Source organism: Phaseolus vulgaris, chromosome 4, assembly GCF_000499845.2.
Source record: "Phaseolus vulgaris cultivar G19833 chromosome 4, P. vulgaris v2.0, whole genome shotgun sequence".
Classification (NCBI taxonomy): Eukaryota; Viridiplantae; Streptophyta; class Magnoliopsida; order Fabales; family Fabaceae; genus Phaseolus; species Phaseolus vulgaris.
Window position 1 is genome coordinate 3,679,163 of NC_023756.2, and position 21,987 is coordinate 3,701,149.

General features: G+C 39.6%; 3 protein-coding genes, 1 long non-coding RNA gene and 1 pseudogene across 4 annotated transcripts; all 5 read right to left on the reverse strand.

The window, feature by feature from the left end:
* Window positions 1–518: 518 nt before the first annotated feature.
* LOC137836609 (uncharacterized) lies at window positions 519–1,508 on the reverse strand. The gene has a single exon (XM_068645272.1). The coding sequence runs from the start codon at window positions 1,506–1,508 to the stop codon at window positions 519–521; it is 990 nt and encodes a 329-aa protein (XP_068501373.1).
* A 5,399-nt stretch (window positions 1,509–6,907) lies between these two features.
* On the reverse strand, window positions 6,908–7,897 carry LOC137836610 (uncharacterized). Its single transcript, XM_068645273.1, has one exon. The coding sequence runs from the start codon at window positions 7,895–7,897 to the stop codon at window positions 6,908–6,910; it is 990 nt and encodes a 329-aa protein (XP_068501374.1).
* A 151-nt stretch (window positions 7,898–8,048) lies between these two features.
* Window positions 8,049–9,615, reverse strand: LOC137836376 (uncharacterized). Its single transcript, XR_011085253.1, has 3 exons — window positions 9,541–9,615; window positions 9,320–9,382; window positions 8,049–8,724 (listed from the first exon to the last, which is right to left on the reverse strand). It is a non-coding gene; the product is annotated as an uncharacterized lncRNA (long non-coding RNA).
* A 2,574-nt stretch (window positions 9,616–12,189) lies between these two features.
* On the reverse strand, window positions 12,190–12,295 carry LOC137838956 (small nucleolar RNA R71; annotated as a pseudogene).
* Window positions 12,296–20,706: 8,411 nt separating this feature from the next.
* LOC137836611 (uncharacterized) lies at window positions 20,707–21,717 on the reverse strand. Its single transcript, XM_068645274.1, has one exon. The coding sequence runs from the start codon at window positions 21,715–21,717 to the stop codon at window positions 20,707–20,709; it is 1,011 nt and encodes a 336-aa protein (XP_068501375.1).
* Between the last annotated feature and the right edge of the window lie 270 nt (window positions 21,718–21,987).

Genomic DNA, 21,987 nt, shown 5'->3' on the forward strand with positions numbered 1-21,987 from the left:
TAAGATTACAAAACACTTTGATCCTTCTTTCAATTCTGACCACACCTGCTAAGCAGACATCACATATGACTTCTTGGAATCTGAAAACACTATTTTCTGTTGACCACAATCTATGAGAATGTGATTGGCAGATAGCCAATCCATCCCTAAGATAACATCTAAGTCCTGAAGAGGTAGACAGATCAAATTTATTTTGAACCTGCGTCCCTCTACTATTACTGGACATTCAGAGCAAACTGTAGAGGTCAAAACTTTTCCTGATGTTGGTGTAGAGACCAACAATTCAAACGACAACTCCTTTACTAGAAGACCCAACTCCGCTACACATAAACTCGACACAAAAGAGTGTGTCGCTCCAGAATCAAATAAAACTTTCACATATCTACCAGCTATATAACATACACCTTGTACTAAGTTACCTGACTGAGATGCTTCAGCTCCTGACATAGCAAACACCCTTCCAGTTGCTTGGGGTCTACCACCTCCTCCTCTTCCTGACTGCAAGTTACCTCCAGGAATTATCCTCCTCTATTAGGGCAATCTTTTGATAGATGTCCTTCTTTCTGACAAGTATAACACTTTCTCTCTGATGAAAGTTGAGGACAATCTTTCTTCAAATGGGTTCCAGCACAGTGATAACATGTGGGTCTCCATGGTTGTTGTTGCTGAAACTGTGGGAGAGATGTTCCTGTCCTATGTTGTGGAGGTCTAGCATAAGGTTTATGTTGTTGATGCTGCACCTTGGCCTTCCCACTGGAAGACCCTCCTTGGTGTGATCTGATCACCCTGGAATCACCATTTTCCAGGGTCTCCACCATCTTCGCCTTCTCCACCAAGGCGGGAAACTCTCTAATGCACATAGGAGCTATAGTCTTCTTCAACTCATGTTTTAGACCTTCTTCAAACTTCCTACACCTCCAAGCCTCAGAGGTAGCTTGGGTGTAGAATCTAGCTAGGTACTCAAACCTAGTAGCATATGCATTCACTGACATCTCTCCCTGTTCCAACCTGAGGAATTCAGCTTCCTTTGCAAACCTTGCACTATCTGGAAAATATTTCTCTAAAAACTTCACTCTGAAACTCTCCCAGTCTAATACTTCATCTCTGGCTTCCATCATCTGTTGAGCTCCCATCCACCAGAACTCTGCTTCTCCAGACAATAAATATGTAGCAAATACCAATTTCTTATCCTCAGGGCAGGAGGTTGCCCTAAAGATCTTCTCTAAATCTCTTATCCATTGGTCTGCTTGGTCAGGAGTGGCATTCCCAGTGAACTTAGGTGGGTTGTGTCTCATGAACTCTGTCAGTCCCATCTGCTTCTGAGACTGACTGACATGGGAAGTTGTTGCACCAGATCTAGCAGTCTCCCAATGATGCATTGCTGCCTGGTGATTCTGAGCCATTGCCATATTCTGTTGTTGGATAGCATTTGTCATCATCTCAATAGCCCTGGCAATCTGGTTCATCTCAGAAGAAGGTTGGGGAGGGGTAGGAGGTCTAGGAGCCATGCTATACAACAAAAAAGAAAGATTTAGGATGAATCTAAAAAATCATAACTATGTAGTTTTACTAACAAACTAACTAAAGCACACATAAACAATCCCATAACCCTTAGGTCTCCTAAGGTTCGAACAGCTCTGATACCATAATGTAACATCCTTAATTTTTCCCATATATAATGTAATAAAAGTAAAACAAGCAATATCTAATTACAAATAACATATACTACTTTCTCATATGTGTATCTCAAAAGAAATATCCCTCTTCATAGGGATTTAATATATATACATCTAAAGTTTTAACAACAAAACAAAACATTCAAATAAAACTATCTCATTCTCCAGCTGTTCACTAAGGAGCTCTATCACCTGAAATCTCATCTGCTCCCATGTAAAACACGATCATCACAGATAAAGAAACAAACACAAACAAATAACAGGGTAAGCTATCTATATAAAAAGTTTTGATATAATTTAAATTTCAAATTAATAAGCATAATTCATCAATTCTCATATGATTTCTCAAACCATCAAGTGTCTATTACATTCATAAAATTCATCTTTCATATGTCAGACTTTTACTGACTCACAACACATAGACACTTGACTCTACTTCCGGAAGACTCGTGTATTGAAATTAGCATCCAGAGACCTGCACCTGTCATACTACTGCTGTGAAACCCACACAGCCATGCACATAATTATCTCAATATCTCATCATCTCATCATCTTCATATGACAGGGTAAATCCATTTGATATGCTCTGATCAGTTCTTTCAAACCTCAGAATCAGCCAAATGGACCTCCTTCGACTCTCACCAACTGAATAACTTCATCTATTTGATTCCATTATATCAGTAGAGTCAGGATCGTCTCATTCACAGGACACTCACAAATCAATACACCCTAATAACAATCTCAACATGGTATTTCCTTTCCTGAAAATACTACATCTTGATCACACTTTAACCTCATTACATACATCATTTAACATATCAATGCACCACTCAATCACTTCATATATATATATATATATATACTTTCTAAACAATCCAAATATATCTCAAACTTTACTTAAAACACATAATTAATTCAAAATATATGCTCTTTAAATCAATCATCGTCTGAAATCACACAACCACTTCTCATCAAACATCTCACTTAAGTAATTCAACCAAAATATTCAAAAAGAATAGTTCAACTCATTTATATTATCATTCAAACACTTTCAATTCTCAATCACAAACAGTTTCAACAAATTATTCCCATAAAAGATTCAAAATCAACCATTCCAGTCAATATATTACTTTACTCTTCAAGAGAGACAATCCTGCAAGCAAAAACAATTAGAATTGGTGACCACGTCACCTCCACATCCAGAATCTTCTAACCTAGGGTTTTATTGAAAATAATAAGACTAGCTTCCCTTACCTGAACTTTAGTTGATGCTCACTAAGAACTCCAAATCTACCCAAAAGCTTAAAGGTAATTAACCTGCACCACAAAGTCCTAATCAAAATCTAACTATATAATTAGGACCTTGAGTTAACAGAGATTAACCCTAAAGCTAAAAGAGTCACATGTAAAACTCATGTAGACAACCTATCAAGTTCAAAATTTGACTCAAAGAAAAGGGCAAAAAATGAACTTACTCTATTTAGGATTTTGATCGGGCAATCTTGCAGTCTTTGCTGCCAGGAGTCTAATGGCGTACTCTGATCGTCAAACAGATGAACGAGGAGGTCAGAATCTTAGAGAGAAGGGAGAGAAAGAAAAAGGGAAACTTTTAGAGAGATGGTGGTTATTTTAAAATGAAACCTGGATAACTGAATTTTCTATTTATATGTCATTTTCATTTTAATAATAAAATATTCAGGTATCATTTAAAATATATCACTTCTACTCTAAGGTTATTTTCTAGATCCTTACATTCTCCCTAACAAGAAAAATTTTCGTCCTCGAAAATTGACTTACCAGAAAAGAGATATGGATAGGTTTCTCTAATGGTTTCTTCTAATTCCCAAGTTGAATCATCAGATTTATCATCCCACCCCACCTTCACCATACTGATGGTCTTGCCTCTGAGCTGTTTACTCTGATGGTCTTCAATCCTGACTGGTTTTGCTTCAAAAGACAAGTTATCCTTGATTTGCACATTATCCACTTCCAACACATGACTAGGGTCTGGGATGTACTTCCTTAGCTGTGATACGTGAAAGACATTATGCAGGTTTGCTAATTGAGGAGATAAGCCACTGGACCTATCTTCTTTAGGATCTGATATGGTCCAACAAACTTAGGAGATAACTTCCTTGATTTGATAGCTCGTCCTACACCTTTGGTTGGTGTCACTCTCATGAACACATGATCTCCAGCTGCAAACTCCAAAGGCTTTCTCCTCTTATCTGCATATGATTTCTGCTTACTTTGAGAAGCTTTCATTTTGTCTTGTATCTGTTTCACCTTCTCAGTGGTCTGTTGAATTAACTCTGGCCCAACCAAAACTGTTTCACCATCCTTATACCAACATAAAGGAGTTCTGCATTTCCTCCCATACAAAGCTGCATATGGTGCCATCCCAATACTGGCATGATAACTATTATTATAAGTAAACTCCACCAGAGGCAACATCTCATCCCAACTTCCCAGATGATCCAAGATACATGTCCTCAACAGATCTTCTAAGGATTGGATCGTCCTCTCAGACTGCCCATCTGTTTGAGGATGATATGCAGAGCTCATTCTCAATCTAGTTCCCAAAGAATCTTGTAAACTCTGCCAAAACCGTGAAGTAAACCTAGGATCTCTATCTGAAACAATACTAGAAGGCACCCCATGCAATCTTACAATCTCTTTGATGTACAATTGTGCCAACTTAGTCATAGATATTCTCAAATTAACTGGAAGAAAATGAGCGCTCTTCGTCAGTCGATCAACTATTACCCAGACTGCATCATGTCCCCTTACTGATCTTGGTAAATGAGTAACGAAATCCATAGCAATGCTATCCCATTTCCACCCAGGAACATCTAACTGTTGTAACAAACCACCAGGTCTCTGATGTTCTACCTTTGCCTCCTGACATGTTAAACATGTAGCAACATATAGAGCTATTTCTTTCTTCATGCCTGACCACCAAAATGACTCCTTCAAATCTTGGTACATCTTATTCATACCGGGATGTAGACTAAGATAACTCTTGTGACCCTCTTCTAGGATCATTCTCTTCAGTTCTTCATTTGCAGGTATGCAAATTCTGCCATTAAATCTTAAGATCTCATCTTCTCCCATCACAAAGTCTTTAGCCTGATCTGTACCTAGTAAATCCATAGTACGCTTCAGAGTAGGATCCTCTAACTGCTTTTCCTTTATCATTCCAAGAAAATCATTAGTTGTAGTTAACTTACTACAACTAATATGATCAACATGAAATTTCACTCCTAAATTTAGATCTCTGAATTGCTGAATCAACTTTTGTTCTTCAATCATCATGGTTGACACCTGTACTGACTTTCTACTCAAAGCATCTGCAACTACATTAGCCTTCCCTGGATGATACATCAGTTGGAAATCATAATCCTTCAAAAACTCCATCCATCTTGTTTGTCTCATATTCAACTCTTTTTGATCAAACAAGTATTTCAAACTTTTATGGTCACTGAACACCTGAAATTGAGCTCCATATAAATAATGCCTCCAAATCTTCAAAGCAAACACCACAGCTGCCAACTCTAAGTCATGAGTTGGATAGTTTCTCTCATGAACTTTGAGTTGCCTTGAAGCATATGCAACTGGTCTTTTCTCTTGCATCAAGACACAACCCAAACCCTGATGTGAAGCATCACAGTAAACTTCAAAAGGTTTTCCTGTATCAGGAATCACTAACACCGGAGCACTAGTTAACCTTTTCCTCAGCTCTATGAAACTCTCCTCACATCTGTCAGTCCAAGCAAAAGGTTGATCTTTGCAGGTTAATTGAGTCAAAGGAGCTACTACCCTGGAAAAATCTTCAATGAACCTCCGATAGTAGCCAGCTAGACCCACAAAACTCCTTATCTCAGTCACTGTCTTTGGACGTTCCCATTGAAGCACTGCCTCCACTTTGGCTGGATCCACTGAGATCCCCTGAGTTGATATTACATGCCCTAAGAAGTTGACTTCCTTCAGCCAAAACTCACACTTAGATAATTTAGCATATAATTTCTTCTCCCTCAAAATCTCCAACACTGTCTTCAGATGCTCTTCATGTTCTCTCTTAGTCCTTGAATAAATAAGTATGTCATCTATAAAGACTATAACAAACTTATCCAAGAACGGACGAAAAATTCTATTCATGTAATCCATGAACAAAGCTGGAGCATTTGTTACTCCAAACGGCATCACCACATACTCATAGTGTCCATAACGAGACCTAAAGGCTGTCTTCTGAACATCTTCAGCCTTTACCAAAATCTGGTGGTATCCAGATCTCAAATCAATCTTTGAGAACACTGAGGCTCCATGTAACTGATCCATCAAATCATCAATTCTGGGCAGAGGATACTTGTTCTTGATGGTCAACTTATTCAACTGTCTGTAATCTACACACAAACGAGACCCTCCATCTTTTTTTTTAACTAGAAGCACCGGAGCTCCCCATGGAGATACACTTGGTCTGATGAATTGTTTCTCTAACAAATCTTCAACTTGCTTCTTTAGTTCAATCAACTCAGTTGGAGCCATTCTGTAAGGTGCCATTGACACTGGCCCAGCTTCAGGTACCAAATCAATAGAGAATTCTACTTCTCTCTTAGGAGGTAATCCAGGTATTTCTTCTAGAAATACATCCATGAAATCCTTCACCACATGTATACTACTCATTTCTTTTTCGTTCTTAACTTCCATCTGAGTTAAGATTACAAAACACTTTGATCCTTCTTTCAATTCTGACCACACCTGCTAAGCAGACATCACATATGACTTCTTGGAATCTGAAAACACTATTTTCTGTTGACCACAATCTATGAGAATGTGATTGGCAGATAGCCAATCCATCCCTAAGATAACATCTAAGTCCTGAAGAGGTAGACAGATCAAATTTATTTTGAACCTGCGTCCCTCTACTATTACTGGACATTCAGAGCAAACTGTAGAGGTCAAAACTTTTCCTGATGTTGGTGTAGAGACCAACAATTCAAACGACAACTCCTTTACTAGAAGACCCAACTCCGCTACACATAAACTCGACACAAAAGAGTGTGTCGCTCCAGAATCAAATAAAACTTTCACATATCTACCAGCTATATAACATACACCTTGTACTAAGTTACCTGACTGAGATGCTTCAGCTCCTGACATAGCAAACACCCTTCCAGTTGCTTGGGGTCTACCACCTCCTCCTCTTCCTGACTGCAAGTTACCTCCAGGAATTATCCTCCTCTATTAGGGCAATCTTTTGATAGATGTCCTTCTTTCTGACAAGTATAACACTTTCTCTCTGATGAAAGTTGAGGACAATCTTTCTTCAAATGGGTTCCAGCACAGTGATAACATGTGGGTCTCCATGGTTGTTGTTGCTGAAACTGTGGGAGAGATGTTCCTGTCCTATGTTGTGGAGGTCTAGCATAAGGTTTATGTTGTTGATGCTGCACCTTGGCCTTCCCACTGGAAGACCCTCCTTGGTGTGATCTGATCACCCTGGAATCACCATTTTCCAGGGTCTCCACCATCTTCGCCTTCTCCACCAAGGCGGGAAACTCTCTAATGCACATAGGAGCTATAGTCTTCTTCAACTCATGTTTTAGACCTTCTTCAAACTTCCTACACCTCCAAGCCTCAGAGGTAGCTTGGGTGTAGAATCTAGCTAGGTACTCAAACCTAGTAGCATATGCATTCACTGACATCTCTCCCTGTTCCAACCTGAGGAATTCAGCTTCCTTTGCAAACCTTGCACTATCTGGAAAATATTTCTCTAAAAACTTCACTCTGAAACTCTCCCAGTCTAATACTTCATCTCTGGCTTCCATCATCTGTTGAGCTCCCATCCACCAGAACTCTGCTTCTCCAGACAATAAATATGTAGCAAATACCAATTTCTTATCCTCAGGGCAGGAGGTTGCCCTAAAGATCTTCTCTAAATCTCTTATCCATTGGTCTGCTTGGTCAGGAGTGGCATTCCCAGTGAACTTAGGTGGGTTGTGTCTCATGAACTCTGTCAGTCCCATCTGCTTCTGAGACTGACTGACATGGGAAGTTGTTGCACCAGATCTAGCAGTCTCCCAATGATGCATTGCTGCCTGGTGATTCTGAGCCATTGCCATATTCTGTTGTTGGATAGCATTTGTCATCATCTCAATAGCCCTGGCAATCTGGTTCATCTCAGAAGAAGGTTGGGGAGGGGTAGGAGGTCTAGGAGCCATGCTATACAACAAAAAAGAAAGATTTAGGATGAATCTAAAAAATCATAACTATGTAGTTTTACTAACAAACTAACTAAAGCACACATAAACAATCCCATAACCCTTAGGTCTCCTAAGGTTCGAACAGCTCTGATACCATAATGTAACATCCTTAATTTTTCCCATATATAATGTAATAAAAGTAAAACAAGCAATATCTAATTACAAATAACATATACTACTTTCTCATATGTGTATCTCAAAAGAAATATCCCTCTTCATAGGGATTTAATATATATACATCTAAAGTTTTAACAACAAAACAAAACATTCAAATAAAACTATCTCATTCTCCAGCTGTTCACTAAGGAGCTCTATCACCTGAAATCTCATCTGCTCCCATGTAAAACACGATCATCACAGATAAAGAAACAAACACAAACAAATAACAGGGTAAGCTATCTATATAAAAAGTTTTGATATAATTTAAATTTCAAATTAATAAGCATAATTCATCAATTCTCATATGATTTCTCAAACCATCAAGTGTCTATTACATTCATAAAATTCATCTTTCATATGTCAGACTTTTACTGACTCACAACACATAGACACTTGACTCTACTTCCGGAAGACTCGTGTATTGAAATTAGCATCCAGAGACCTGCACCTGTCATACTACTGCTGTGAAACCCACACAGCCATGCACATAATTATCTCAATATCTCATCATCTCATCATCTTCATATGACAGGGTAAATCCATTTGATATGCTCTGATCAGTTCTTTCAAACCTCAGAATCAGCCAAATGGACCTCCTTCGACTCTCACCAACTGAATAACTTCATCTATTTGATTCCATTATATCAGTAGAGTCAGGATCGTCTCATTCACAGGACACTCACAAATCAATACACCCTAATAACAATCTCAACATGGTATTTCCTTTCCTGAAAATACTACATCTTGATCACACTTTAACCTCATTACATACATCATTTAACATATCAATGCACCACTCAATCACTTCATATATATATATATATATATACTTTCTAAACAATCCAAATATATCTCAAACTTTACTTAAAACACATAATTAATTCAAAATATATGCTCTTTAAATCAATCATCGTCTGAAATCACACAACCACTTCTCATCAAACATCTCACTTAAGTAATTCAACCAAAATATTCAAAAAGAATAGTTCAACTCATTTATATTATCATTCAAACACTTTCAATTCTCAATCACAAATAGTTTCAACAAATTATTCCCATAAAAGATTCAAAATCAACCATTCCAGTCAATATATTACTTTACTCTTCAAGAGAGACAATCCTGCAAGCAAAAACAATTAGAATTGGTGACCACGTCACCTCCACATCCAGAATCTTCTAACCTAGGGTTTTATTGAAAATAATAAGACTAGCTTCCCTTACCTGAACTTTAGTTGATGCTGACTAAGAGCTCCAAATCTACCCAAAAGCTTAAAGGTAATTAACCTGCACCACAAAGTCTTAATCAAAATCTAACTATATAATTAGGACCTTGAGTTAACAGAGATTAACCCTAAAGCTAAAAGAGTCACATGTAAAACTCATGTAGACAACCTATCAAGTTCAAAATTTGACTCAAAGAAAAGGGCAAAAAATGAACTTACTCTATTTAGGATTTTGATCGGGCAATCTTGTAGTCTTTGCTGCCAGGAGTCTAATGGCGTACTCTGATTGTCAAACAGATGAACGAGGAGGTCAGAATCTTAGAGAGAAGGGAGAGAAAGGAAAAGGGAAACTTTTAGAGAGATGGTGGTTATTTTAAAATGAAACCTGGATAACTGAATTTTCTATTTATATGTCATTTTCATTTTAATAATAAAATATTCAGGTATCATTTAAAATATATCACTTCTACTCTAAGGTTATTTTCATGGAATCCATTGATGCATTAATTTGGGAAGCTGTGGTCAATGGACCCTATGTGCCAATGCAGGTTGTCAAGGATGAAGAAAAGGTAAAGCCAAGATCAGAATGGAATGAGACCGAAAGGAGGAAGGCTCAACATGATCTTGTGGCCAAGAACATCATAACCTCTGCATTGACAATGGATGAGTTCTTCAGGATATCTCAATGTAAGTCAGCTAAGGAGATGTGGGAAGTCTTAGAAGTGACTCATGAGGGTACTGAAGATGTGAAAAGGTCAAGGAAACATGCGCTCATCCAAGAATATGAACTGTTCAGAACGCAACCCGAGGAGAGCATTGCTGATGTGCAGAAAAGATTCACCCATATTGTGAATCACCTCACTGGCTTGGGAAAAGAATTTGACAGAGAGGAACTCAACATAAAGATATTGAAGTGCCTCGACAGAAGCTGGCAACCAAAGGTGACAGCTATCTCTGAAAGCCGTGATCTGTCAAAGTTGGGAACTGCTGCACTGTTTGGAAAGCTGATGGAGCATGAGCTAGAGCTTAAAAGACTTAAAGAGCAGGAAACAACAGAGAGAAAACCCAAAGGTCTTGCACTAAAAGCAACTGAACTAAATGAGATCAAGGAAGAAAAAGTAGATGCTGAAGATGATGATACAATCAGCCTTCTTACAAAAAGATTCAGCAAATTCCTGAGGAAGAAAAGCAAAAATAGGAACCAGCAGAAAAGAAGGTATCTTAAACCCAATGATTCAAATTCCTCTAAATATACTTGCTTTGGATGTGGCAAAACAGGGCATATCAAAACAGATTGTCCAGACAATCAAACAAGGGACAAATCTGCCAGCAAGAAATTTGAAAGGAACAAGGGAAGAAGAGCCTACATCTCATGGGAGGAAAATGAAGCATCCTCAACTAGCAGTTCTTCAACAGAAGATGAGGAGAACAATTTGTGCTTCATGATGAAGGATGAGGAGTCAAACTCTGATTCAGTAAGTAATTTTTCTGTTGATTCTGATAACTATGATGATTTGCTTGCTGCCTTCAAGGAAACACATGATGAAGCCAATAGGCTAGTTGTAATATGCAATAAGTTGCAAAAGGTAAATAATGTGCTTGCACCTAAAGTAAAAACACTTGAGGAAGAATTGCATAAAGCCAAAAAAGATTTGGTAAGCCTTGAACTAACTTGCTTGCATGCCTCTATTAAATCCTGTGAAAACTGCAAAAAATTGGAAAAACAAGTGGAGTATTTGCTGAAAACCCTTTCCAATTTCACCAAGGGAAGAGAAAACCTTGAGTCTCTCCTTGGATCACAGAATGCTGTTTTCAATAAGAATGGACTTGGTTATACCCCTGGAAATGTAACCAATGTCAAAAAGCTTTCAAGTTTTTTTGTTCCAGCAAAATCAGTTTTTTCAGCTTTTAACAGTGGCAAAAAGGCATCTCATGTAACCTGTTTTTACTGCATGAAATCTGGTCATACATCTAGGTCTTGCATTGCTAGAAAACATCTTGTGCCTGAGAACTTAGCAAAATGGCTACCAAAGAGAAGGTTTTAATCTGTGCTGGACCCTATACTGAAAAGGGTACCATTTGTATCATTTTTATTTTGTTTTGCAGATTGGCAGCAAGAAAAATCAGTGGTACTTGGATAGTGGCTGTTCCAAGCATATGACTGGAGATCTTACAAAGTTTACCAGCTTGAAGCTCAAAGCAGAAGGACATGTAACCTATGGTGATAATAACCGAGGGAGGATTTTGGGCAGAGGCACTGTTGGAACAGGGAACTCAACAACCATTGAGAACGTGTTGTATGTAGAAGGACTCAAGCATAGTCTTCTCAGCATAAGTCAGCTTTGTGACAAAGGATACAAAGTGAATTTTGAGTCAAATGGCTGCACAATCTCAAGTAATTCATCTAGTAAGGTACTGTTTACTGGTAAGAGAGTGAATAACATTTGTCTGTTGAATATCATGGAAACTAACTCTTCAAATGAGTGTTTGCTGTCCAGAAGTGATGAGTCTTGGTTGTGGCACAGGAGGTTAGCTCACATACACACAAATCACTTGAATAAATTGAAATCTAAAGATTTAGTTTCTGGTTTGCCTAACATTAAATTTCAGGACAACAGGCTTTGTGATGCTTGTGTGAAAGGTAACATGAGGATCCATATTCACATTTGGATACATTTTATGAATTGGTAGGAACAATGGGTTTTCAATCAGGTGATCTTGAAAATGTTTATATGCGCTTGTTTTCTTTTTCATTGGCAGGAAAGGCTAAGGAATGGCTCAAATCACTTCCAAATTAGAGTCTCACTAGCTGGAAGGATGTAGAGGAAAAAATTTTGCAAAGATTTTTTCCAATTTCTCGCTACATCAAAGCAAAGTCTGAAATCTCTATGTTCAGACAAGGAGCAAATGAAATCTTTTGTGATACATGCGAAAGATTTAAGATGATATTGAGAAAATGCCCAAATCATGGGTTTGAAGATATTGCTCAATTGAGCATATTCCTGAATGGTCTCAGATCTGACATAAAAATGCTCCTAGATGCTGCAGCTGGTGGCACAATGATGGCCCTTGATGTAGAACAAGCGACAATAATTATTGATGCATTGGCATCAACTGATTATAAAGCCCAACATGATGGACAAGATCTTCAGAATAAAGGGTTGTTAGAAAATGCACTCTTGGCTAAAAATAAGATTCTGACACAGCAGATTGAGCAACTAACTACACAAATGGCTAAATTGCCCCAACAATTATATGTTGTTCATTCATCTCAAAGCCAAAGTCAGTCAATCAGGTGTGATTTTTGTGGAGGTGTTCATCCTAATGGTCACTGTTTTTATCATAACAATTCACCTGAAGTTGAGGATCCATCCATGCTTGAAAGAATGAATAAAGTTGAAGACGCTCTGACAAAGATTGTGAGTGTGCATGACAATATTGTGAGAGTGTAGGACAATAGCATGGCCATGATTAGGAGTATAGAGATCCAGATGAGACAGCTGACCAAACAAATTGCACAAATTGTGGAGGAACAAAGTGGCCAGTTTTCAGTCAATAGGCAAACCAATTCAAAAGAGCATTGCGATAATGTAGTGGCTGAAAAAGAAGAAAAAGATGAGATAGAGGGGAAGAGAGATGAGAAAGAGAGAAGTGAGGAGGAAAAAATAAGAAGAAAAGTGAAAATAAGGAGAGAGGAGTTTTTGAAAAAGATTTATCATATCCCCATTCTCCTTCAAAAAGCGAGAAGGAAAGAAAATTCTTTGATAAATTGCTCCCTAAAAATTATTTTGCAGGAAATTTGAAGCAAGATTCAACATTTGAAAGATTTCGAAAGAATAGGAGCTATATTGAAGAAAAAAATATAGAGCTGGAGGATAGATACAGTGTCGTTATTCAAAAAGGCTTGCCTAAAAAATTCAAGGACCCAGGGAGTTTTAACCTTCCCGTGTCTATAGGTGCTTTATTAGTAGCCAATGCTTTATTGGATTTGGGAGCAAGCGTAAATATAATTCCTTTGGCAATGCTGAAGAAAATAGGTGATTTGGAGATTAAACCCACCAAGATGAGTTTAAAGTTAGCTGATCAAGTAACCAAGTATCCATATGGTGTGGTTGAAGATGTTCTCGTCAAGGTGGATAAATTCATATTTCCTGTGGATTTTGTTGTGATGGACATGAAAGAAGATGAGGAGGTTCCCTTGATACTTGGAAGACCCTTTATGAAGACTGCTAGAATCATAGTTGATGTCGACAAAGGAGAACTTCAAGTTAGAACTCAAGATGAGGAGGTAACTTTAAATCTTTTTAATGGTCTTAAAAATTTTAATGCAGGGGAAGAATGTGTACAGAAGGATGGATCACAGAGATATTCCACCTTGAAATAAATAGGCGTCAAGCTAGATGACGTTAAACGAGCGCTTACTGAGAGGCAACCCCGTCCACATTTTAGTTTTATGTTGTTACCTTTGTTTATTTTATTTTTCAAAAAAAAAATAAAAAATCTTGTATGCCTCCTAATTATTTTGCAGGTTATGTATTTTGACTTGAGGACAGGTTCTATTATTCAGGGGGCAGATCCAGCAAATGAAGCAAGACTGTAGATAAAGATTTTAACAAAAAGCTGGATGACTTCTTAAGAAGAGAGGATTGAGCAAAAATATGGTTTTATCTTTCTAATTATCTTTTCTTTTCAATTATTTGAATTTTGTCTTATTTTATTTATTTTATTTTTCGGTTATTTTGTTTTCTGTTTATTTGCTTATTTGTTAGTTTGTTTTTATTGCTTATTTTGAATAAATTTCATGTTTTGTTAGTTTGGTAATTTTAAGTCTAGAATTATCTTTCTTGACTAAATTTCAGTTTTAATTTGTTTGTTTTCTAGTTTATTTTTTTTTTCAAATAAAAAAGAACTAGAATATTAATTTTGAATTGTGGGAAAAAGAATTTGAGTTTAAATATTAAATAGTGAGATGAATTAGACACAGGTTAGAAAAGAAAATATGATTGAATCCCTATTCAAATGTAGTTAAAATTATGATACATGCAAATTTAACAGGATGATTGATTAGGACAAATAATGACAAGACAAAAAGGAATGAGACCATTGAAACCAAGTGAGTGTGTGAACCTTAAACAATTTTGAGGGTTTTACTGATGAATTGACAGTTGTGGTTGCTTAATTTTTATTTTTGTTGCATCGTAAAAGAGCATGAAGATGATTGAGGCATTTGTTTGTGTTAATTAGGAGCTAGGGCCAAAAAGCCAACCTTTATATTAGAATTCCATTTTTTTTATATCCCCTTTGGGCCAAGAATTTTTTTGTTAATATTGCACCTTAACCTTTATTGATATAATTTTCTACCCTTTAGCATGTCTAAGGAAGGAGAACATAGATGCAATACATATAGAAAAGGGAATGGTTGGTTCTGATTTTGAAAGTTCAAAAAGTTGAAAATAGGAAGAATTTTTTCCTATAATTGAAAAAAAAAAAGAAACAGGAGAAGAAAAAAAAAAGAAAGATAGGAAAAAATTTCATGAAAATCATGAAAAGAAAGAAAATTAGGAAAAAGGTGACATCGAAAGAAAGTGGTAATTAGATAACATATATGTTCTCTATAATTGAATTGTATGTATGTTCTTCTTCTTTAAGATGTGCATTTTGTTATCTAAGAAAAACCAATATTTTTTGGAAGCCCAGCCTCATTACAACCCTGGAAAAGACCTCAAGATTCATGTTCATAATATGTTTGTGATTTGAAGATGAAATGAAAAGCAACTGTGATTTGTTATGATTCAGTGAAAATAGAGAGAAACACTTACCCGTGAGCATATGAGAAGATATTCCTTGATGAATTGTCATTTATTTGTTTTCATTTGATCCTGGAAATTGAATGTGTTTATATTTTTCTATATTTGAATTTGGAAGCATCATAAGTTTCTAATTTGATCTGTTGTTTAGTGAATTAAGCTGTTTGATATTTAAATTCAAATATATTCATTTACTTTGCTTGAGGACAAGCAAGATTCTAAGTTGGGGAGAGTGATAAGTGTCTAATTTCAGTAATATTTCATATTAAAATATAGGCACTTATGAGGATTTATTGCTAATTTACATATAAAATAATCCATAATTTATGAATTTATACCTTTTTACATTTTTTATGATCTTTATTTGAATAAGAGTATTTTATTCCCAAATTTGGTGTTAATTGCAGATTTCTAAGGAAGATTGGAGATTTGGATTAAAGATGAATGATTTGAGCTAAAAAGATAAAGATAGAAGGTCCCAGAATGGAAAAAGATGCAAAGGAAGATTGGGCCTTTTTTTATGTTTTATCATTTAGCCCGTTAGCACGACACAATAAACAACCTAACCCTAGAAAACTAGGATAAATAGAGGGCTAGAGGCTCAACCTTAGGGTGCCAGATTGAGAAGAAAACACAATAGAGTGAATTGTAACCCAATTGGGAGAATGGAAGGTGATAGAAGTATGCGTGCTAATTCTACCCTTTGGGATTTGGAGTAATTTGCTCAAACTCTTATGTATTGAGGTGATATTTTATATATTAATATTCAGTTCTTGATTGATTATTGGTATTGTTGTTTTACTTTTAATTTTCCGTGACAAATTGAGAATCTTAAATCTGACCGGGAGGTATTTTTAGGGTTCGGACCTAAACAACAATACTTAACATATTTGAGTGCTAGGAATAGACTTGAAATGTTAATTGCTATTAAACGTCTGAGCTTCGTTCTACGTTGTTCTTATAATTATGCGAGGGATCGATAGTTAGGGGACATTCTTAAGGATTTTATATGCGAGGAATCGATATAAATGATTTTTATACGGGCATCAATTTCAATCAAAGAACTTAATATTGACATGCTAATCAAAATACTTGAGAGTGAGAGAGATGAAACTAATCCTTATTTTTCCAATTGAAACAACTAATTCTTTGTTTGTTTTCTTATTGATCAGTGCCAACACAATTAATTCAAAACTCTTTTAATTGTTCTATTTTTATATTTAGCGATTATTGTACTCGATAATTCACCGTTCCTTGTGGGATCGATATCCGTCCTTAGGGACAATTATTACTTTTGACAAACGCGGTGCACTTGGCGTAAAAAGTCATCAGCTACTCCGCATTCGCCATACTAAGTCACCTTTGTGGAACTGTCTTGGTTTGACCTTGGAGTTGTATCGTCTGGCCGCCCAAATTTTGCATGCTTCTTCTCTAATTCTACACTTGTCCCGAAGTTCGTTGATGAGATCGAGGCCGACCGAGAGACTTTCCTTGTTTAGATCAAGATCAAGGGTTTGTCGGCGGAGAGAAGGTTCTCCAATCTCGACGGGAATCATAGCTTCAGTACCATATGTCAAGTTGTACGGCGTTTCTTGTGTAGTCGTCTGAAGAGTACAGCGATATGCCCATAAGACCTCTAAGAGTTCTTCCGTCCAGTTACCCTTGGCTGGGCCGAGACGTTTCTTCAGTTTGTTCAGGATGACCTTGTTTGCAGCTTCTGCTTGTCCGTTTGTTTGCGGATGTTCGACTGAACTGGCGATGTGTTTGATGTGGAGCTTCTCGTAAAATTCAGCTAACGTCCGGTCGGTGAATTGCCGACCGTTATCGGTGATGATGATCTGTGGAAGCCCGAAGTGGCAAACGATATTTTTCCATACGAAATTTTGAACATTGCGGGCGGTGATTGCAGTAAGAGGCTCGGCTTCGATCCACTTGGTGAAGTAATCAATGCTGACCAGTAAGAATTTACACTGGCCTTTACCGGGGGCGAAAGGGCCAATGATGTCCATACCCCATTGGACGAACGGCCAAGGTGATAACATAAAATGAAGTTCCTCAGGTTTTTGATGGGACAAAGTGCCAAACTCTTGGCATTTAAGACATTTTTGGACGAAATTGGTGCAGTCGCCTTGGACGGTCGGCCAGTAGTATCCGGCCCGGAATACTTTGGCAGCCATTGTTCGTGCGCCGGAGTGAGTTCTGCAAATTCCTTCGTGCAACTCCCGGACGACATAGGAAGCTTGGTCGGGTGTCAAACATTTAAGGAGTAGTCGGGTATAACCTCAGCGGTAAAGGTCGTCGCCAATTAAGACAAAACGGGCGGCCTGCAGCTTCATGGTTTTTTCGCCGAGAGGACTACACGTGCCGTCGAGTAAATATTGCTTAATTGGGGTAATCCAAGTAGATTCCGCTTCGGTCGTTAGGCATTCTTGTAGGTCGATGCTTGGGCGTGCAAGCGTAACATGGATGACCGACCTATGCATTCCCTTACACTTCGTGGTTGCTAGCCGGGACAAGGCGTCCGCGCGAGTATTGTGATCTCGTCGAACGTGCTGCATGGAAATTTCAGAAAAGGTGCTCATCGACTGTTTGACTAAGTGATAGTATCGTTGTAAAAAGCTTTCTCGGACTTCATATTCATCATTAAGTTGATCGATGACTAGCCTGGAATCACTTTTACAAATTAACTTAGTGATCTCCAATTCTTGAGCGAGGCGTAGCCCGGCTAAAATGGCTTCATATTCGGCCTGATTGTTTGAAGTTTTGAAGTCGAATTTTAGGGCTTGCTCGATGAAAATCTCGCCGGGGCCTTCCAAAACGACTTCAGCGCCGCACGACCTTTCGTTGGAGGAGCCGTCCACGTATAGGATCCACGATGAGTGTTCGGTCTCGGCTGAGGAAGGAGTGAGTTCGGCTGCGAAATCAGCAAGAGCTTGCGACTTGATGGCTCCTCGTGGTTGGTACTAAATATGGAATTCGGATAGTTCTATCGTCCATCCGATCATTCGTTCGGCTAAATCTGGCTTAGTGAGAAACTTTACAATGGGGTAATTTGTCCGAACAATAATACGATGATTTTAAAAATACATACGCATTCGCCGGGCGGTAACGATGAGAGCCATAGCTACCTTTTCGATCGTTTGGTATCGGATTTCGGTGCCATGGAGGGCGCGACTGACAAAATAAACTGGCCGTTCTTCAAAATTAATTTCTTGCACTAAGACTGAACTGACGGCTTCGTGTGAAACGGCGAGGTAGACTATAATGGGCTCTTGGGCGTCCGGTTTCTGGATGACCGACGGGGAAGATAGAAAAGTTTTCAATTGGAGGAAATTTTCCTCGCATTCGGTCGACCACTCAAAGTGGGATGCTTTTTTCAATAGTCGGACGATGGGCCTCGTTCGTTCGGCAAGTTTAGGAACAAATCTGGATAGAGCGATGAGTCGGCCGATGAGTCTCTGAATTTCCTGAATGGAGTTGGGACTTCTCATTTCGGAAATAGCTTTACATTTCTCAGGGTTAGCTTCTATGCCTCTATGAGTCAGCATGAAACCTAAGAACTTCCCCCCTTCGACGCCGAACGCACACTTGTCAGGATTGAGTCACATCTGGTGTTGGCGGAGGGCCTGAAAAAGTTCTTTTAGGTCAGCAATATGTTGCTTGCATGAGTCGGACTTGACAACAATGTCATCGACATAGACTTCAACATTCCTGCCGATCATGTCGTGGAATACATGGTCCATTAGTCTTTGATAAGTGGCCCCGACATTTTTTAGTCTGAAGGGCATAACTTCATAGTAGAAATTATCGGAATCAGTCATGAAGGCTGTCTTCTTTCGGTCGGTCGGGTGCATTTGGATTTGATTATAACCTGAGTAGGCATCAAGGAAGCTGAGGATGTGATGTCCGGCCGCCCCATCAACGAGACGATCAATGGTAGGCAGAGGGTATGAGTCTTTTGGGCATGCCTTATTGAGGTCCGTGTAGTCAACACACATTCGCCATTTTCCATTGGCTTTCTTTACCATAACCACGTTGGCTAACCATGTGCTATAATGGGCTTTCCGAATGAATCCAGCTTGTAACAATTTATCGGCTTCGTCACGTGCGGCCTGGCGTCGTTCCTCGCCTAGATGTCTTTTCTTTTGAGCTATTGGCCTAGCCTCTTTATATAGTGATAATCGGTGAGTGATGACCTGTGGGTCTACACCAGGCATGTCAGCGGCCGTCCATGCGAACAGATCGGCATTTTTGACAAGTGTCGTGCCGATGGCCAGTCGGTCGTCCGGCTTCAGTGAAGTGTCGATATGTGTAGCGTGGCGATCGTCGCGAAGTGGGAACGGATGCAAGTCTTCTCATGCCTCCATACGGGGATCATCCATACGAGGGTCGAGATCGACAAGGGCTATCATTTGTCGAAGGGACATGCGCCGTCCGGAATGTCGGGTCGGGGATCGTCCTCTTTTTTGCGAGGGTCGGTCGTCCGGATTGGTCGTGTAGAGCCGTCGAGTTGGTTCGCTTTTCAAACTTGCGACATAACATTCTCTAGCGATTTTTTGATCGACATGGATTGTTGCAATGTCGTTATTTGTCGAAGGGAATTTCATGGCTAAGTGTGGGGTGGAAACAATGGCTTTTAATCTGTTGATGGACGGACGACCGAGCAGAATGTTGTAGGAAGTTTGGGTGTTGATCAGAAGATATCGTACGTTTATGGTTTTGTGGAGACCGTCTTCCTCACCAAAGGTTGTATATAAGTCTATATACCCCTTAGTGTCGACCCGTTCACCTGAGAACCCTACAATTTGTTCGTTATAGGGTTGAACATCTGATTCTGGGATGTGCATTTTTTTGAAGGTTTCCCAGTATAATATGTCGACCGAGCTACCTTGGTCAACCAAAGTCTTGGCAATCGCGAACTTGTCAATTTCCACGGTGATTACCATAGGATCGTCCTGGGCTGGATCTATGGCTGTGAAGTCGTCGTCAGTGAAAGTGATCGGAGGTATGTGTGGACGCCTCCTCGTGGTAGCATGAGCGGACTGGATGTCCCGGAGATGTTTCTTTCGGGCGGAATTTGAGCACCCGCCACCGGCAAAGCCCCCGGCTATGTAATTTATTTCGTGGTTCGGTTCGCCCAAGGTAACGGGTCCAGCAATCATATTGATGACTTCGCGAACTCGTTGGCAAGGGCGAGCGTTTCGGTCGGGACTTGTGCTACGGGCGCGTGTACGCCGAACGGGGCTTTCACTGCGTTTCCGCGAAGCCTGGCTATGGTCAGTTCGGCGTTTGAAATCGTTACGGTATGACCGGTCGACACCACGGGATGGACGGCCGGTACTTCGTGGTGGGGATCTTGAATTCCTTGTCCTCTTGATGAACTGCCGCAAATGGCCAGCCTGGATGAGCTCTTCAATTTTGTCCTTCAACGCTTGACATCCTTCGGTCGTGTGACCAAAATTCCGATGGTACTGACAACGCTTAGCAGTATCTGCATTCGGTGGTGTTTGATATTGTTTTAGTGTCGGAATTAAATCCGTTTGCAGTGCTTCATCTAGGGCTTGTCCCCTCGGAACAGTTAAAGGGGTGTAACTGTTAAACCTGGGGATTCGGCCTCCTCTGTTCCGGTCGGACCTTGGGGTGGTTTGAACGGTCCGTTCGGTCTCGAATTCCCTTTCTTTGCTCGGGGTTTGATCTTTGAGAACTCCGGATCCGACGGCTTTGAACCGTTGGTGATAGTCAATGTGTTCCTCAATTTGCATGAATTGGTTGCCCGAGTTCGAAGATCTTCCATGTCTTGAGGCGGCTTTTTGATGAGACTTTCGGTAAAACGGCTCGGCCGGATGGCCGAAACCAAATGGTGTAACGCGACTTCCTTTTTGAGCCCTCGAATATTCATGCATGCCTTGTTGAATCTATCTAAAAAGGTTCTGAGAGATTCACCTTTTTCTTGTTGTACCGCTAGGAGAGACATGGAGGACATGTGATGCGGTCTACTGGTGGCATATTGAGTGGAGAATTTCGCGGCTAGGATGTCAAAGTCGTCAATGGAGTTCGGAGGTAGCTCTGTAAACCAGGTAAGAGGTTCTCCCTGAAGCGACGTGGGGAATACTTTACACCACACATTATTATCTGTGGTATACAAAGTCATTTGCGTCTTGTAAACATTTAAATGCTCGTTCGGGTCAGTCGAGCCGTCATAAAGTTTAATAGCGAGGCCTCTCCATTTGTCAGGAAGTGGTGTGGTGATTATTTCGTCTGTAAAAGGATAACCCCTTTTATTTGACTTTCTTTCGACTGTTTCAGCTCTGGAAGCAGGATTGGTGTCGGCCGGTGTAGGTATGCGAGAGGCGGTTCGGTCGGCCATATGGGATTGGCCTTCTCGTTCGGGATTATCGACCTGTCGCTGGAGTCGTGCATTCTGCTCTCTCAATAAGGCAATTTCTTCCTCTTGGCGGCGTTTATCCTCTTCGTGTTGACGACGGTCTTCCATCCCCTTTCGCCGTAGTTCCTCCATCTGAGTTTGGAGTGTTTGAATCATAGTCATCTGTTCTGCCATAGCGTCATTGTTGTTCCTTGTCGCAACCATTATAGCTTTAAAAATTGAAAATTTGCCTCGGCCCCACGGTGGGCGCCAATTGTACCTGAGTGGAGAGATGGGGCCCAGGCACGGTCGGTTGACGTAGTATAGTTGCTGACGTGTCGATCTTCTTCTCCTTCGCGGTCGCTCCTTCTTGGTGTCTCCTTCGGTCGGACGGGGGAGGGTACCTGCGAAGGCACTCCGACGCTCAAGTAAGTATGAGATTCTAAGTGTGGTTTAGTAAGTGAATGAAAATGTACCTTTCTCTGGCTTGAGCAC

What these genes read in the sequence shown, in the direction of transcription:
- LOC137836610 (XM_068645273.1), bottom strand. Translation starts at nt 7,897, where the DNA reads ATGGCTCCTAGACCTCCTACCCCTCCCCAACCTTCTTCTGAGATGAAC.
- LOC137836609 (XM_068645272.1), bottom strand. Translation starts at nt 1,508, where the DNA reads ATGGCTCCTAGACCTCCTACCCCTCCCCAACCTTCTTCTGAGATGAAC.
- LOC137836611 (XM_068645274.1), bottom strand. Translation starts at nt 21,717, where the DNA reads ATGGTTGCGACAAGGAACAACAATGACGCTATGGCAGAACAGATGACT.